Source organism: Apostichopus japonicus, chromosome 9, assembly GCF_037975245.1.
Source record: "Apostichopus japonicus isolate 1M-3 chromosome 9, ASM3797524v1, whole genome shotgun sequence".
NCBI lineage: Eukaryota > Metazoa > Echinodermata > Holothuroidea > Aspidochirotida > Stichopodidae > Apostichopus > Apostichopus japonicus.
The window spans coordinates 18501453-18519346 of record NC_092569.1 but is presented as its reverse complement, the minus strand read 5'-3'; the positions used below and the strand labels follow the sequence as shown (position 1 = coordinate 18519346).

The following is a 17894-nucleotide window of genomic DNA, read 5'->3' as shown; positions in this document are numbered from 1 at the left end:
ACAATTCTAATAGTATTGATCGTTATATGATGTAAACTCATTAATCGTTTCATGATACAAACGCTACAGGTTATTATTTATGGATTTTTTTTTTTCTGATAAGGAAAAAAAAAAAAATATTGAATGGATTTTATCAACAAGCAGTATGAACATTCAGTTCAACAACATGGATGCAAGAAAGCTACCCTTTATATACGTGTTACCTTAAGTAAGATACAATGTGAATTTTGCGGAATAAGTTTATCAACGTGACATGTTGATAGGAAGATTCTTTTATTAAAATTTAAGACATTTTTTATCAAAACAGACTGAGATGCATTATAGAGATTCATCGTAGCTATCGATCTTCTTTTTTTTTTTTTTTGCTTCCTATGTTGTTTCTGTTATGCACAAGGTTTATCTGTTAGGTCCTTATTCCTCTAGGCACCTTATAAACACGTACCTGGGAAATCACAACAACAAGGAAAATGCGATTTTATGCTGTGCGTGTAACACTCATTTCCTATTAGGACAGTAGGAAACAAATGAATTTCCAAGCCCGAAATGTTTCACAACAAAATATTCTTATAGAGTTGGCAAATGAAACAAGTAAAATACGTATATATAAAGAAATGAACAGTCAGTGTAGAAACGTTCAGTGAACGATTTAGTGCGTTAATAAATGAGGTTATTTTGATAATACTGGTAACTACAAATAACTAAGGTCCTTCTTCTGAAAGACAACAAATACAATGGCAACAACGTATCATACAATGTGTGCCTTTTTCAAGTAGAAGGGAAATATCAAGTTAAGAAATGTTCGATGGGGGAATTATTACCGAGAGTCTAGCTATTGATTTAAGTTTAAATACATCACATATATCATACTCAAATATGGATTTCGAGTTAAGAAAAGATATCTAATGAATTCAATTCTGACATTTGTTCCTGTGGCTAGTTTACTCGTCCCACTGTAATGGCGGGATTACAAGGAGTAAGGGGAGGGGGCACTTGCTCCCACTCCTCCTAGAAGTATTGTTGGCTTTGTTAAAACCAATTCGATCGGGAATATGGTTGTGTATACCACAGCAATACTGACAACTCTGCGATACTATCTTACTTATTTATTTGTCATTATATGTCATATTGTTTAGCTTAACGATGCCAAGAAATGAAATTTAAATATGACGTATGGTCTTGCACCATTTCAATACCTTTTAAGGTACTAACTTGTACCGTACTGTAATGGTGCCATGAAATCTGAACATAAACCACGTGAGCCACACCGACTGCCCTTGACAGGAATACTAATATAATAATAATATGTCTAGACGAAGGAGTATGAAAATGGTTCCCTAGCAACACTGTACAATTCCGGATAATTTCGTATCTAGCTTAATTGTTGCAGTATGGATTCGAAATTCATTCCAACTTTATACTGCAACAGGTAACTTTGTACAATGTTGTACTTGTTTAGAAAACATCGTGGAGGTTTAACCTCTCTGTTACTCATCATTTTTATTTCCAGCAGCGTGTCTTCTCAAGAAGGGGTAATTTTTTCTTTTACTTTTATATTTCAGGTGTAACATCTGTAAAGTTACCATTTCGATGTTTAAGCGAACTCAATTGATTATTTTCGATCTTCAATGTTAAACCTTGTTACACTCTCCTTTGGTAATTTACTTTCCCTTGATCTATCTTACCAGATAACAATATTACTTCAAAAATGCTAACTAACAGTAATAATGAAGTCGAATACGATTTAGTCACAACTACTGGTTGTTAATTTATGGTTTCGCGTTTTTAATTTTCTATTACTTAATTAAACAGTAGTATAGAACACATTCACCAAACGGGTATATTTTACATTATTCACTTAATTTCTATAAAAATGACTCTGATCAAGAAACCATCATACGGATTCTTTCCATTGAAGTACATATCATCAATTCATATAAATTTAATCTGCGTAATATAGATAAACTGTGAACAGTAAAATACATTGTCGTTGAAAACAAAAAAATCTTAGTTAGCCGCGATTTGTACTTAATATACTTGAATTATTGCGCTTTTTTGTGGCGTTGTTATAGAAACGTTATATTTTGACAGACACTGAGGAAATAGAAAGAAAAATTCAATATTAAAATAATATACCTATAAATACCATAAATAGAAAATCTTTGCTTTTATATAGGCTAATCTACCACAGCAAAATGAATTGAAGAGGTTTAGAACGTTAAAGCAATGACCTGTATTGTCTACTTGTCTTACTGAAGTATGTCTGTAATGCTCCAACCGATAATCTAACCCGTTAATACCCCTACCCTTTTTTCTACTTCTTTACTGATTAATTAACATTTACACGGCTAAACCGAGACTTTCTTCTTTACGGCTACTTCAGCTGAAATCTAATGTTGATCTATATATCATTTAATAACTAAATTTCCCTTATCCACATAAAATAAAAATGTTATATTCATATAGCCTAAGATTTTTATTTTTCCTTTCTTTTGTTTAAATGTTTATATTTGATGGCAATGGGAGAGTTGATTAATAAATACTATTTAACGACATTTTTTACGCAACAAACATTTTATCTTACCAAATGCTTACGTTGTAATTTTTACACTTAGATTAGTTATGATTAAGTGCTTTAATCAATACATTTCTTTAATCTTGAAAATCCCGATCCGACCCATAAACTGAATTTACTTTGAAAAGTCTAGACATTTTCGTAGACACCTGCTAATTATAGGAAACAACATTTGACTCTACTTCTGACACGTTGTTTTAATATGTTGATGTACATATATTTAAATTCCGCTATTTCGCATCATGAAAATGTTACAAAATATTCAACAAAAGAGAAATCTTGACAACGCAGATTTGGTTTGCTAACATTTACTAACGAGTAAAAAAAAAAAAAACAACAGTACTTTTTCTGTCCGTCATTTGGAGATATCGAAGATTCAGGCGGTGCGATTTTGAATAGATATCTGAAAATATTCAGCTTTGACGAACATATGCCTTCTTGAAAACTTTAACTTTATCTTACAAACACCCAGTGGATATGAAAGAGCCATTTTTTTTGAGTTTCACTTATTTGGTAAAACACACAATCTTTCTAAAACAATAGTCCTTTCTGTCTCTGGGAACGCAGTTTAATATTCTGTCACCCAAATTCTTCTTGATATACTTTATTAGAAAATCATGATAATGTACCGTAGTAGTCTTTTGCAAAAAGTCAATGCTCAGGATGCCAACTTTTGAACTTCGAAAACTTGTCGAAATATCATGATAACGTAACGAAGTAGTTAATGATTTTTTTAATTATTGTGTGAACAATTTTATTGAAAAAGTTATTACGCAAAATGCCTGCTTTTGAACTTAGAATAAGTGTTCAATTCATTTTTCAAGTCAACTCTAAGTTATAAGACAATACATTTTGTTATCTCATTATTAAGTCAACCTAAAGGTCATGAACAGTTACTTTAGTTACATGATATATGATAAATGCCTGTCAATTTCATTTGTCGTCTATGCCCAGACAACGTTTTTCAAAATTTAAAGGACAATGTTTAAGTTAACAATTCTACAAAACACAAATTATGAAATAATGATAGCATTTTCTTAGAGGTAGTTTCTTCTCTAAAGTTAACGATGAAAACTAAAGGTTAACAAACCGCTGCAATAAACGTCAAGCGATTAGCGTATTGTGTACATTTTGTTCTTTGTAATATCAAAAAGCGTTCTCGGTGGCTGTCAAACATGTTTAATCTACCTTTTCATAGAATGTTTCGTAAATTCTAAAGATGCATAGTCGATTAAAGAAAATTGTTCTAATTCCGTTACATTAAATACGCTGTCGACGTAATTAAGTACATACTTAACTAGTATAATTTATTTAGGTTGTATACTAAAATTAATGTAAATAAACAATGCCAATAAAGAAAATCAAAAGATATACTAACTTTACTCATCCAAACGTTGCTGTTGTAAGAATTGTCAATTGATTTAATCGCTGATGTCGTTGTCAGTTCGTTGTCGCCACAAATTTTCATCTTTGTCAGATTTATCCCAAACAGCTGCATGATATCAATAAACAATTTGCTCTATTAATAATTCCGATCATTTAATGTGTGTAAAGGTTATATTTTTCTTTCATTGCCAGTACAAAGAACAATTTCAATTTAATCCATATTCGAGAATACATAATGCAGATGTGAAATTTGCAAAGTATTTTTATGAACTTGTTTCATGTGAATTAGTTAAATTAAACAATTTACAAGAAAAATATGTTATTATGAAGATTCTAACGGTTCTTTTATATAATTATGTTTTCTACAAAATTTTTATCGAACGTTATTATACATTAGAACCAAATCTTTATTAACCAATAGGCCTTCTTCAAAAAAATGTTTTAAACTATAAAAGTCATATCAAGAACGTGATACCTAATGGGCATATAGTAAATGTTCATTGTCTAGAACAAATTGATGGGCCTAAAAACACTCTGAATATATGGGATATTAAAACAAAACAAAATATGTTTTCAAGACAATGCTAAACTCAAACCTTAACTTTCATTGTTTGTGTTTTGTACTGAGAGGAGTGACATCTTTATCGGATTAATTTTAATCTTCAATATTCACCTGAATTCACGTAAAAATTAAAACTGCTTATCATACTTATTGTCATACTCCTCTACAACTCAACCAAACCTTGTCGTATCTATATTGTTTTTCTTTTTGTATTCAATAAACGGCGGCTATCTACTAATACAGATACATGACTGCGTCAATAACTCTTCTCTAACTTGTCCTAAAATAACAAGCAGCTATGTGTAATGTTGCAATTGATAGATGAGAAAATAAAATAAAAAGTTGGACTAACCTAAATATAGGACAATGGAAAATAAGAAAAATGTAACGTTGACATATTTTACTATATTATTGTACCCTGTCCTTATTGGACGATCATTGTTAATACATATTTTTGACCTTATTTTAGCCGGAACGTCAAAGGAGCATTAGTGACCATGGAGACCAAACGTTAAGTATGTGTTTCAATCATATTAAAAACTTCAAAATGTTAACAACGTTGTAGCATATTCTTACCCTTATCTGCTCTCCCTTCTCCCTTCTCCCCTCTCCTTCCCCCTTACCCCAACCACAAGCTTACCTCCAAAGACGATTGAAAATAATATTGTTTTTCTTAAAGATACCACTTTATCATAACATTTGGAGAATTTCCAAACAATTATGAACGTATATGATATACAAATCATTTGGGAAGTATCGTCAAAGATATCATATGTTGTTAACATAACTATTGTGAGTATAATAAGCACTATATAACTTCAAAGACTTTTAATTTCAAAGACTGTTAATTTCTAAAGAATGTTAATTCTAAAGAATGTTTCATGTTAACTTCTATTATATTAAAAACTTCATAACGTTAACAACGTTGTAGCAACGTTATAGCAACATTGTACCATTTCTATCATGTTAATTTCTATCATATTAAAAACTTCAAAACGTTAATAACGTTGTAGCATTTTCTTACCCGTATATCCTCTCCCCTCTCCATTCTCCTTCCCCATTGCTCCAACTACAAGCTAATTTCCAAAGACGAGTGAAAGTAATATTGTCTGTCTTTAAGATACAACTATATCATAACATTTGGGGAATTTCCAAACAATTATGAACGTATACGATATAAAAATCGTTTGGGAAGTATCTTCAAAGATATCATATGTTGTTAACATAACATTTGTGAGTATAATAAGCACTATGTAACTTCAAAGACTTTTAATTTTTTTAAAGATAATTTGGTTACTTTAGTACTTTTTTGTGTATGAAAATTATGATGTATAGGAAACGAAATTCGTTAAAAAATATTGATCGTCTTTAAAATGAGGTTTTTCATTTGCTATGTATTATTCAAATGCTTAACTTACCAAATTTTTCAGGGATATAAGATAAAACGAATGACTTCATTTAAAAAAAAAAAATGGAAAATGTTTGAAATAGTACAGACCAGTAAGTAATAGTAACTAGATTTTAAAATCACATCTTCGTAATTGCACATGCCAAACTTTTATAACGTGATCAGGAAATGACGCAAGTGGTTGTGAAAATTGACAAAGTAAACACTAAAGGTAGGCTATATGATCTCTGTTGTCACAAAAGTGTCTCCGGAGTTATGAAACCTCTTAGCTTGATGTAAATTATGCTTATGTTGTGTTACCTTTTCCTTTTAGCGTCATCGTTTTTCCTCTACCAACGTGCTGAATATCCACGAGACTGCCATGAAGTGCTAAGCCAATGTCCATCGTCTAGAAACGATGGTGTTTACGTCATCAAACCATACGGCTATCCTGAACCTTTTGAAGTATCTTGTAACAACAGTCTAGGTGATGGTGGATGGACGGTAGGTGTTGTATTTTATACTATGAATATTGTATTTACATTGCAAGATTTGTCACCACAATTGAAATTATTCTTGTTGAAATAATACATTTCTCATAATACAGAACTTTTCATATTATTATGATGTAATAATATATAGTTTGATGTTACATTGGGCTCGGCAAAGCTTTACACAATATGTATGTCTTATAAAAAGAGGTTGGTCGAATCATCTGTCATGCTCTTTCGCAAAAGCAGTCTGCACCATACTTATATTCCTACATGGTTTTCCAATACTTTCCACATATTCCCGACTTCAATAAGAATACTAAATTGGCGAAGATGACACAACTTATATATTGGTAATATTTATATAGTATTCTCATCAATATACATTTGGTGTGGTTTGTAAGTGATTTTAATTTGTTTATATTATCTCATTCTTCTCTTCCTGCAGGTTGTTTGTTCCATGTTTCAGTATAGTTTTGCTTTCTTTTGTTTCACACTAGTCTTACAGGTAATAACTAACGGTCTTGCAATTCAATCAGTTTGATATTTTTATATCTCAAATTATTTCAACAGGTCATACAGAGACGAAAGGATAGTTCAATCAACTTCAATCGTACGTGGGACGAATATGAAAACGGTTTTGGTTTCCTTTCTCATGAATTTTGGCTCGGCAATGAGAAGATATCCTACATCACCAATCAGAGGAAATATCAACTCCGCATGGATATAACTACAGAATCCGGTTGTTCATTCTTCGTGACGTATGAAACTTTCCGCATCAGTGACAGCTTCAGTCATTACAGACTGGTTAGCACCGGAGAGTATACCGGAACAACAGGTGGGTTATTAAACTGATACACTTCTTAACTGGACACGTTTCTCGCCCGAAGTGACATTTAATATGTTTGCTAACCGTTAAACAGTGAAATTAAAATATTGCGATTTTTGCTGTTCACACATGTTTCAATAATTCGATGATATTAATATGTTTGACCTGCGGTGTGATACAGAGCGGGAATGTTTCGCTTACTAACGATATACTTCCCACCTGAACCAACCTTACATCCATGCCATTAACCAAGGTACCTTTAGATGAATGAGCTCGTAGTAATATTTAATATTCATTTTGCAGCATGTAAATTTACTTTCATGAGCACGTTGTTGGCCACTGCTATCAAGCACTTAGCTCAGACTTATTCATAAATCGATGTATTTTGTTCATCTAGTAAGGGCAGAGAGCGGTTTGCTATTTATTTCATTGGTTTATTTAGATATGTCGTTTTAGCTGTGAAGCATGTTTCGCATTTTTATACAATATCAAATGATAATTTATGAACATGATGTGTTATTGAGATAATAGATCATCGTACACTTTCCATCAAGCTTTCCTTTTTGATGTCGTAACTTAATCGTTATTCCTATTCCAGACCCATGCATCGAGTGGTGTCCCACCAACAAGGTTCTCAACAGGTGTAAATGTGAAGGTTCATGTGCCGATCCTACATGCACCGAATCATGCTCTAGCACACCCACTTGCGTTTGTCCCGATGGGTTCTTGATGGACGGGGAAGACTGTGTACCTAGAGAGAATTGTAGTTGTTTCATAGAGGAAGCAGAGAACGGTCAAGGAGTAGTCCTAGCGGTAAGATACCATTCCTAAATGTTTACGTATCAAACTAATTTACAATGAGAAGAAAAGCCGGAACAAAACAGTTATTATGGTGCTTGAAATGATACATTTTAAAAACGTTAAATCTTTACCCTGCAGCTGCTCTAATTTTATGAAGGAATGTCACCTATTGCACTGCTCGTTATACCTCGACTTGGAACATTGAGTATTCCCATTGAAGGATATTATTATTTTGCATCTACTTGACAAGGCGTACCGTTTTATCTCGTTAGGAAGGTGAAGTATATGTGAACCCTTCTTGTACCAAACGGTGTTCCTGCAACAGCGGTCTGTTGGGCTGTGATGACACATACCGATGCAGTCCCAATGGTAACTGTGAGGAACGACAAGGCTTATCACAGTGTTACTGTAACGTAGGATACACTGGAGACGGGGTCCAATGTGATCGGGCTAGTACTGCATCAGACTGTCAAGCATTTAGTACAGAGGACTCCAACAGCATTCGACTTATACAACCAGCAGGGTGGACAGGCAACCCATTTCAAGTAATGTGTGACGTCTCAGATGGAGGTGGTTGGTTGGTATGTATCTGTTATTGTCATTTTTAAAGATAACAAAGGAAAGGAAGTTGTATTCTTTCTCTTTTGTCACTGATGAAAACACAATTGTTACTATTATTATTTCTTAAATATTTATTACTATTATTATGTTATCATTAATTTGTAACGATTAAAGCCAACTTAACAAATAGGATAATTTAAAACTGTTTGCATACTAATTTGGTTTATGGACACCAGTATGTCTAGAGAACATCTGTCTTAAGTGTATTTATTTTGGCTTGCGAACGTTGGTCTGCTTTTTTTTTTAAAGTAGAAGTATTATGCATGATGATACTCCTTTCAGATCCATGGGTTATACACAACACAACACAATCATGTAAACTGAATGGACTTTTGAGGGTATCTCAACTGGGATAATTGCAACCATCTTAAAATGTAATAAAATTATTTTATATATAGTTGCGTCTACCTTTTTGTTTGTGTTACTATAATTACAGGTTTTCCAGCGACGTGTTGACAGTAGTTTGAGTTTTCACAGAGATTGGAATGAATACAGAGAGGGTTTTGGTACTGCCGACGGCAATTTCTGGCTTGGCAACGATAAACTTGCAGCATTGACGAGCCAAGGTCAATATGAGCTAAGGATTGATTTCGTTTCAAAATCTGGCCAATATCACTTTGCTAAGTATAGCTCCTTCAGCATGGGCAATGTGGATACTAATTTCAGACTAAGTATCAGTGGTTATGACTCTTCAAGTACAGCAGGTGAGTTCCATTTTATCTTCTTTCTCCAAGTACATTCTACAATCTGATGTGCATATGATCATCATAACGGATGCACTTGGCAACTATTCAGAGCAATTCTAATTTTTCAACGTGCTATATTAGAGATTACAAATACTAAGATTGTATAATAGACTTATCATGACTATCAAGAACTGATAGTCCAGATATATTAAAATCATTTGCACATTTTCGGGTTCAATTACATCTTGAAAATACTGAAACTACACATAAGACGAAGCCATATTCTATGATCTGGAAAACTTTCTTCAATTCGTTTGCCTCGACATAGAAAGGAAACCCAACTATAACCAAATATCCCATCTCATGCAGATCACATAGATAATGTGTAAATGTTAGAGTCATAGATTATGGTCTATAGCTGTGTTTAACTGGTCTTTGGAAATATACCAAGATATAGCAGTAGGCAGAGTAAAGAAAAAACCGAAGAAAGAAAAACAGAAACTTTTAAGTTCGCACCCGTTGAAAACAGTTACATGTCGAAAGACGATATACTTATTTGATTTCAAACCTAATTCACTGTTTTGAGATCACAAGATCGATCGTCACAGTAATTCGTACCAAAGTCAGTCTATTACTTCGAGAATGAACAATTGTATTGAACAATTATCACATTCTATAACATGAAATATATAAATGTCTACATTCATATGTCGTTCATTTCAGAACGTTTATTTTTAGAATAATGTAGCGATAATTTTAAATCGATTACTGGTTGCAACCAATAATGAAACAATAATGGGACACTGTTTTTTCTGTTATAGTTGGGAGAATATCGAAGTAACTGAACATTATTATTTCAAGTATACCTTTCCAATTTTTATGACAAATCTAAAACAAAGAAAAATGGAGAGATTTATAATGCCCAAATATTACGTACAAGTCTCCCTCGTAAGATATAAAACGGTTATTTTTCCGCAAGTGGAGCTTTAATCATTGTGCTAATATTTGGAATCCTTAAATAGATACATAAGTACTCCAGTCAAAGTCTGAAGTTCAAAATTGTAGGCATCGAATCACAGTTATATAAACGGTTATTAAACAATTGGTTGATATTAAAATGAGGTCTTTCGATTTGAATCAAGTCAAATCATGTTAAAAGAATGAGTTCCGATTTACGAAAATCCAAAACATTGTAACTACTTCTTTTAAAAATATTATAACATGTAAAATATATGAGGTGACAAGGACTTTGAAGAACCTTTCACTGTGTGTACCCTCTTTTAATATGTAAATGAGGTCCATGTTGAACTCCCACAAACTGATGCCTATCTTTACATATGAATACGACTAGAAATAAATGCTCTTCTAAATAATTTTAATTTCCTGTGAACGACTTGCCCATTGTTTGTAAAAGGGTGTCTTAATATTTAAATAAAACACACTCGATTGTATGATGCATTTAGTTACTCTATGACGTAACCATTCAGTCTCCGTGTCATATATTAACATTGAGTTATATTTGTTGCAGTTTTCATACATACAATCTGCGACAATGCTTTCATTGACCCTTTTCTTTCTGTTTGCTTATCTAGGCTACAACGCACTTGGTCATAGTTATCACAATGGAGAAGCATTCTTTACACGTGACCGTGACAACGATGATTGTTCTTATAATACTGCCGCTAATTATAAATCCGCATGGTGGTACAGTTATTATTATTGTTCTTCTTATTGTGACCTCAATAGACCATACACTGGATCTTATACCATTTATTGGTATAATTTCCCTGGCGGTCAAAACAACATACAGTCGACGGAAATGAAGATACGACCTCGATCCTGATGACGTGATTCAGGAATAAAGTTATCAGCAAAGTGAATATTGTGTCTACATTTTTACTGTGAAAGATAATTTAACAAAAAAGTGTTACCAAAATCTGAAAACGTCTCCCTTATTGTGAGCACTCGAAATTTCTATGCAAGACAATTTTCCTAAAAGACAACATGGAATGAGATAACAACAAACTATCTGAATACATTTGACAGTGAGGTTAACTGTAACAGAACAATGAAAGAGTGAAGGACCAAGAAAAGAAAAAAAACCCGGATAACTGACGTGATTGAGTTAAAGCCATGTCAAATTACTCTACCTTATCTATGGAAATGTACATGACGACATTTACAAGGATTTACAAACTTTGAATTAGTATCTTCTTTTTCCTTTTGATAGTTCGGAGTATATTGTCACATGTCTAACATCTAATGTAATTCAACTGATTCATATCAACGTATGAGAAGTTCAATCACCATTACATATAGTTACAACAACGCTTTTTGTGAATTCTGTTTCTTTTAGTCACTTTGTAAAGATGATAAATTAAGACACGTCCCTCTGTAACGGTGTTCCGAATAAAATGCAGACCGAAACTGATAAGTCATATTTATGTTTTCACTCGAGATCGTGTAAGTTACCACTATGTTCCTAACTATTACAAGTTCTTCCTTGGTAGGCAGGATTGCTTTTGAGAGCTGTGCATTAGTGTTTGTAGGTGGGGTACCTTACATAAAATTAATTCGTGATGAAAAACCATTTTGCCCATATAAGATACTAGACTGCCAAAGTCAAATATAATTTAAACTATAAAGATCACGTTGTCGATTGGATCAGCGGTCACACTTGGCCACATTTTGTCCAAAAACCTTATTTTTAACTCTTTTAAACTGTAAGCCAGACGGACTTCAAATTTTGATGGGAATAACGTCAAATTACAAATTGTGATAAAATGCAATGAATACTTTACCCGATGGCTTTGCTACATGTACGTGAGCTGCTGAAACATTGTGATTAACCACATAAAGGAACACATAGGAACACATTGTCGAGGTCAAATGACAAATGGCATATTAAAACATGAATCTTTTGGCTATAATACACACGACAAAACGGCTAAAATCATTCCACAACTCACCCCTTCAATATTTGTTACTTGTAGGATATTAGACTATTGGACTAACATCGTAGTAACTAACGTTAGAGAAGTGTTCAATGAACCTCAAAGGTTCAATATTGTGTAATGGCTCATGTATCTCTTATATGGTGGGTATACGACGATGTGCCATATGCGGGAGCGTCAATCTGATTTGAAACGTGGGAGGGGCGTAATTGATTGAAGTAGTCCGGCCGTAAGTACTATCTAAGCGAAGCGCCACCATCGGTTGGCGCGCAGCGTCCCAAGAAAATTTCAGATATCAATACCTACGAGATCGCAGCCCCATTTCCCCTATGTTTCAGAATAGAATACCCCTCAATTGTTCAAGCCAATGACAACTAACAATCTGTGAATAAATTTACTTCGAAAAGGGAACATTATATTGCACCAAGTCGGTCAAGGAAATGACCCCAGGGCCTCATATAAGCCTATAGGAACGATGTCCCAAAATGTCCCGGATATATAGAAGAAGGAAGCTATCCGCCGCGACTGCATGTGAGTTTCCCGACTTGCCGTCCTGGCATTCATACCACAAAATGGTGCACTTCCTCATACGCTATTATTATTAATTTATATAACTAACTAATAAGGCACAGTCCAGATCCGAGTTCGTATAGTGAGCTTAGCGCAAATTTGGCCAATAGTCGTCATACAATAGCATGCTAAACCACCAATGCTTTGTATTGCCACCCGTGACACACTTCCAATGGGACTGTGTCAGTTTAAATGTTTTGCTTGGTCTACGAGAATACATTTCTATGAAATTTGAAACTAGGATGACAAGACAAACCACTTGAATTATATTTTCAGGACCCCACACATGCGCATGTATTGTCAAACTTTATCTTTTACCAAATGTGTGGGGGACATTTGATAGTGTGTCCTCCACCGATCGAACTGTGGGGGGCATGTACCCGGTCCCCCCCCCCTCCCTTGATTGACGCCCATGGCCATATGAGGTCATACTACCAAATTTTTGGATGGTTTCTGTAACTAAATTTATTATCTACTTTCTTTAATTCTTTTCTCTATTTCAATCATGTGTCTTGCACATGTGGAAATATGAGTACTTGTTCTATTATGTTACGATGCTACTAGACTCTCTACAATGTATCGGACTTTACAAATAATTTCCTATAGCATGTAGTTTGATATTCAGAAATGTTATTACTTACTCTAATTTTCAACATAACACTTGTCACCACAAGAAATTAAATATATGTCTTAAACGTCTTCTTTAGCATAACGACACACGGTTTATTTGAAATATAGATGTAACTTGGAATTTGCGAAAATGGCTGTTCTATGACACCAGTTTAGGGCAATGAGTATTGTCGGTTAAATAATTCGCCTACAAGTCAATGAAACGTACGCCTATATATCTACGGAAATGGCGTGCCTTGCAGCTACATGTTTAAAGACGTAACATCATTTCGAGCGTTCAAAGAAGCAATACAATAAAAGATTAATGTTCCTTGGATGAAAACAAATTACTCTACATTTACATTACATTACCAAGGCTACAACTCACGACGCTAATATTGGTGGATAGTACCAGTGATTGCTTACTAGATGAATATATTTGCGTAATGAATGGACAAACTATCATAATCTAAATTACATTATACTTCGGGTTCTAGTTCTTCTATGAAAACTTTCCATTTAACAAGGAAAGAGCTATATCCCTGAAATGACTTAGATTTTATAAACGGTATTTTCACCTGTCGCAGTAATTTATTAGAAATCTTTCACTAGAACATATCATAACGATGATAACCAAATTTTGTACTTTCAAGTATGAAAGTGTAATGCAAAAGACGTACAAAATACACCAAGGCAAGCTTTCTTTCAGAAAACGTCTTCACTTATGCTGTAAATAACTCATTCAACAGTGATTCCCTTGTGCAAATAATTGAGTACTTAAAGTCTACCCTAATGTAATGATTCACAATCCTCAAATATTGCATACGTTCCATGACTTTGAGAAACCACGCTGGTCAGAGGAATCCAGATAGCAATAAACTATCAGTAAAGAAACAAGACACAGAAAGGTTTTGTATTTACATAAGCTAAAGATTGATAGAACTACGAGGGACTTGTGTTAATAAACGGACTATATTGTAATGTAATACTTGGAACACTTTTTATATATAAACAATAAATTAACGTTGAATTCTGTCTATATTGTCAGATAAAAATATACAAAGTGGAATATTTGCAATTTAATGACATTCTCAACTCTGGCTACCAGTTAAACAAACACTGTGATCACATCACATTAGAAACAAATCCAATTAACAGCAATGTCTAAATCAAAAAGCAAAGCCTTTTATAACACTTGCATAGAAGATCCGTAAAATACAAGTCACTTGTAAACAAAGCAATGCGTTATAAATTTAACATTTGAAAAATAGAACTGTTTTTGTTAGGATATATAGTCTCAAATTCTCTACCATTGGAATATTCTGTAACAAACTTTCATCCATAACAAAATGGACTGCGTAAAATAGATATTTAAATTTTGATACACATGTAGCTACAAAAAGACAGAAATGAAAATGCAGACTGCATTGAAAATAATAACCGACTTTGAACTGCACCTGTGAGTGACGATGAACATGTATTGTCGTTCCTAGAAAGACAACTTAATATCTGCAAAAAATCACATAACGTTTTCACGATAATTAGTTTCGTTGGTATAGTTATGTGTTCACTTAATTTTTTCTGGGACGTTTTTTGGCACCAAAATGCAAATGCAAGCAACCAAAATAGAACAAAGGAGAAAAATAGAGGGAAATAAAAGGAAATAATATCGGATATAACTTTAAACATTTACAATCCGAATAACCAGTAGAAATGATCCCGTTTCAATCTTCTGATTTCAAACAGCTATTTTCCATTTATATTTCACATGATGTGATCATTGCATAATATTAAACATATCTAGCTTTAACCTCATTAATGCAACTAGTGATGACGTCCCAACGAAATGTGTTTGCTCATCGCATAATGCATTGGTTTAAAGGGATACTGTGACTATAATAACAGCTACAACATAGTTGGTTCTCCAACTGTTGAAAAAACCTGAGATATGATAAAACATGTCTAAAGTCTATACATGATGCTGTTGTTATCGTGATTTGCATGTAAAAATACAATCAAATTGATCGATTAGTACAATGAACGGAGCTTAAAAGGATGCTGATATGCGAGACTGATGTGTGAATCAATAGAAATATTAGCGAGTCTTTTCGTTACTTAATGTAAGGCAGAGAAGGCATCAGATTATCCAGCTCATTACTCCTCAATTACATTCTTAGCCACCGAAAAAAAATCAAAAAAAAAAACACCTAAACTTTTTTGAAAGTATATACCCAAGTTTTGTCAGCAATAAAATACCTCAATAAAAGTATTCAAGCAACTAATCTAGTAAATTAAAAAAAACAATCATAATTACATTTATTTTGGTGTAAGAAATAACGCAAGCAGTTCAAATATTAGAGTATCAATATCAACAGTTCACTAGATTTGATAATGTAATAAAATTAAGGATTTTAACAAACTGTTTATAACTGCATATCACCTTGTACTGGTCGCTGTATCGTCTTATCAAATCTACCGTTAAATGTAATATTCCGTAATATGTGTGAAAACGTAATGTATTAAAACTTCATCAAGAACAGAAGAAAAAAATATGTACTGAGAACAAACAGCATAAAATTTACCCAAATAAGACACAAAATATTAATTTAACGTGCAGGAAGAAATCTTTTTATGCGATACTAAACGGTTCATATCTCGCATGTTCGAAGTAGGCGTGAATGTCACAGTATTTGAATAAGTCATGAATGATAAATATCTTTAAATACAACAACGGGAAATATGTATGATAAAACATTGGCAGCAACGGTTTTAATTCAATATTTCAATATTCATACCAAGCTACATTTCATATATATATATATATATATATACATATGATTCCACCTCGAGCTAACATTCTGTCGTTCAGACGCTGTGTCAATACACGCACATTAAACATTCCAACATATTTTTGCGTTTTTGTTCTTTCTGGTGTTATTTTACTGTTGTGGCTTTCAGAAGCAGAACAACAAGCAGCACAACAACACATACAATTACAACAATTTTCTTTTGGTAGTTTGATTAAAGCAGTAAATTAGATTGTAAAACTGTCTAAATATGAAATTCATTATGTTCACAAGGATGGCCGAATTTTCATCTCAGTGAAATTTAAGCTACAGTAAGCATTGTGGTTGGAAAATACATTTTCTCCACCGACACCGTTGTAGTCTCCATTAAGGTTGTCACTGGTACAAACGGAGTGACAGCTTCCGCTGACATGAAATTGGTCACAATAACCATTATTATTATCACAAGTTGCGCACCAATGATCCGAGTGCCACCAACCACTTATGTGACGGTTCGCGCAGTTAAAAGCATCACATACAGTCTACGTTTTCTCGATCATAGGTGCTGAAAGCTTTGCCCCAGTTGTCATATATACGCGAACCTTTAAGAAAAAAACACGTGAACACTTAATAAAAGGCATCGCACCTTTATTGTAATGTGCTATAAAATAAATCCGCTTCCCGGAGCACAATATCTGAATTGTAAGGTAAACAAAACTGTCAAGTGAATAGTAAGTGACAGTTCATATAATTAATCAAGCATATTAATTTTGAAAATATGTCATCTTAAAGTATCACCCACCGATCTGACTAGTGGCATACATAAACGTATTTTCAACTATATCTGGAACTGAGACGGGACACAAAGCCATGGACGATACCACTGCAAGTCTGGGGTATTCTCAATGTTCTATTATTTAATTCTTGAGAGAAGTAAATATCATGTAATTCGGCTTTTTTTCCCCCTAAAATTATAACTTCAAATTAAAACGTATACAAACCTGTTGTTCCACCATGGCTGCCTAGTTTATTCAGTCTGTATTTATTACTCTCAGACTCAATCTGAAACTCGGTATATGAAGCATATTTCTGATCTCCACCTGACGTGATAACGTCGAAGCGCAACGTGTAACCTGTTTGGTTTGTAAGAATATAGAGTTTCTCATTTCCAAGCCAACAATCATCGTTCAGATCATCAAATCCTTTTTTTGTACGCATCCCAATTTTGATGAAAACTGGTAGTGCCACTGTGACGTTGAAAAACCTGGATAGGAGAAAATCAAAATAGGATAGTTTTGAGATTATGCAGTTTTAATTCCCAAGCCAAAATCATCGCTCAAGTTATCCCAACATGGTTTTGTACGCAACCAAGTTTGGTTAAATCTAACGGTACAATGTCAAAGTTTAAGTACCTCAATGAAAAATAATCAAAAGTATCCTTAAAATACATTGGATTGATGGAAGATTGCGATAAAGATAAATTATCATGTTAACAGGAGTATATGGGTGGATAGCTTCCGATTACGTTGTCCCTCACTATATACCGAGTCTGTTATTCTTGGAAACCTTTAAAAAAATATACCACAATTTTCCCTTATTAATTTGGAAAATACCAATCTATGACTATATTTAATCGTCAA

General features: G+C 33.4%; 3 protein-coding genes across 3 annotated transcripts in view; 2 read left to right on the top strand and 1 right to left on the bottom strand.

Moving 5' to 3' along the window:
- Positions 1–17894, bottom strand: part of LOC139974237 (fibrinogen-like protein A) — a 77452-nt gene that overhangs the window by 32198 nt on the left and 27360 nt on the right. The gene's annotated exons all lie outside the window — the stretch shown is intronic.
- LOC139974225 (uncharacterized) overlaps positions 1402–17894 on the top strand; it is a 29304-nt gene continuing 12811 nt past the window's right edge. Inside the window, exon 1 of the mRNA XM_071981231.1 lies at positions 1402–1529. Within this exon, the coding sequence (XP_071837332.1) occupies positions 1440–1529 (90 nt within the window). The 5' untranslated portion in view covers positions 1402–1439. The remainder of the gene's footprint in view (positions 1530–17894) is intronic.
- Positions 5999–11663, top strand: LOC139973779 (uncharacterized). The gene is made up of 7 exons (XM_071980646.1): positions 5999–6020; positions 6242–6411; positions 6972–7236; positions 7826–8040; positions 8301–8609; positions 9086–9353; positions 10928–11663. Exons 1-7 carry the CDS (start codon positions 5999–6001, stop codon positions 11176–11178), a joined length of 1500 nt encoding a protein of 499 aa, XP_071836747.1. The 3' UTR covers positions 11179–11663.

Bases quoted from the DNA above. Each gene is read 5' to 3' on its own strand.
- LOC139973779 (XM_071980646.1), top strand. From the start codon at position 5,999: ATGTTTGAAATAGTACAGACCA. The intron at 6,412-6,971 runs GTAGGTGTTGTA...TTATTTCAACAG, and splicing joins TAGGTGATGGTGGATGGACG to GTCATACAGAGACGAAAGGA. The intron at 7,237-7,825 runs GTGGGTTATTAA...TTCCTATTCCAG, and splicing joins AGAGTATACCGGAACAACAG to ACCCATGCATCGAGTGGTGT.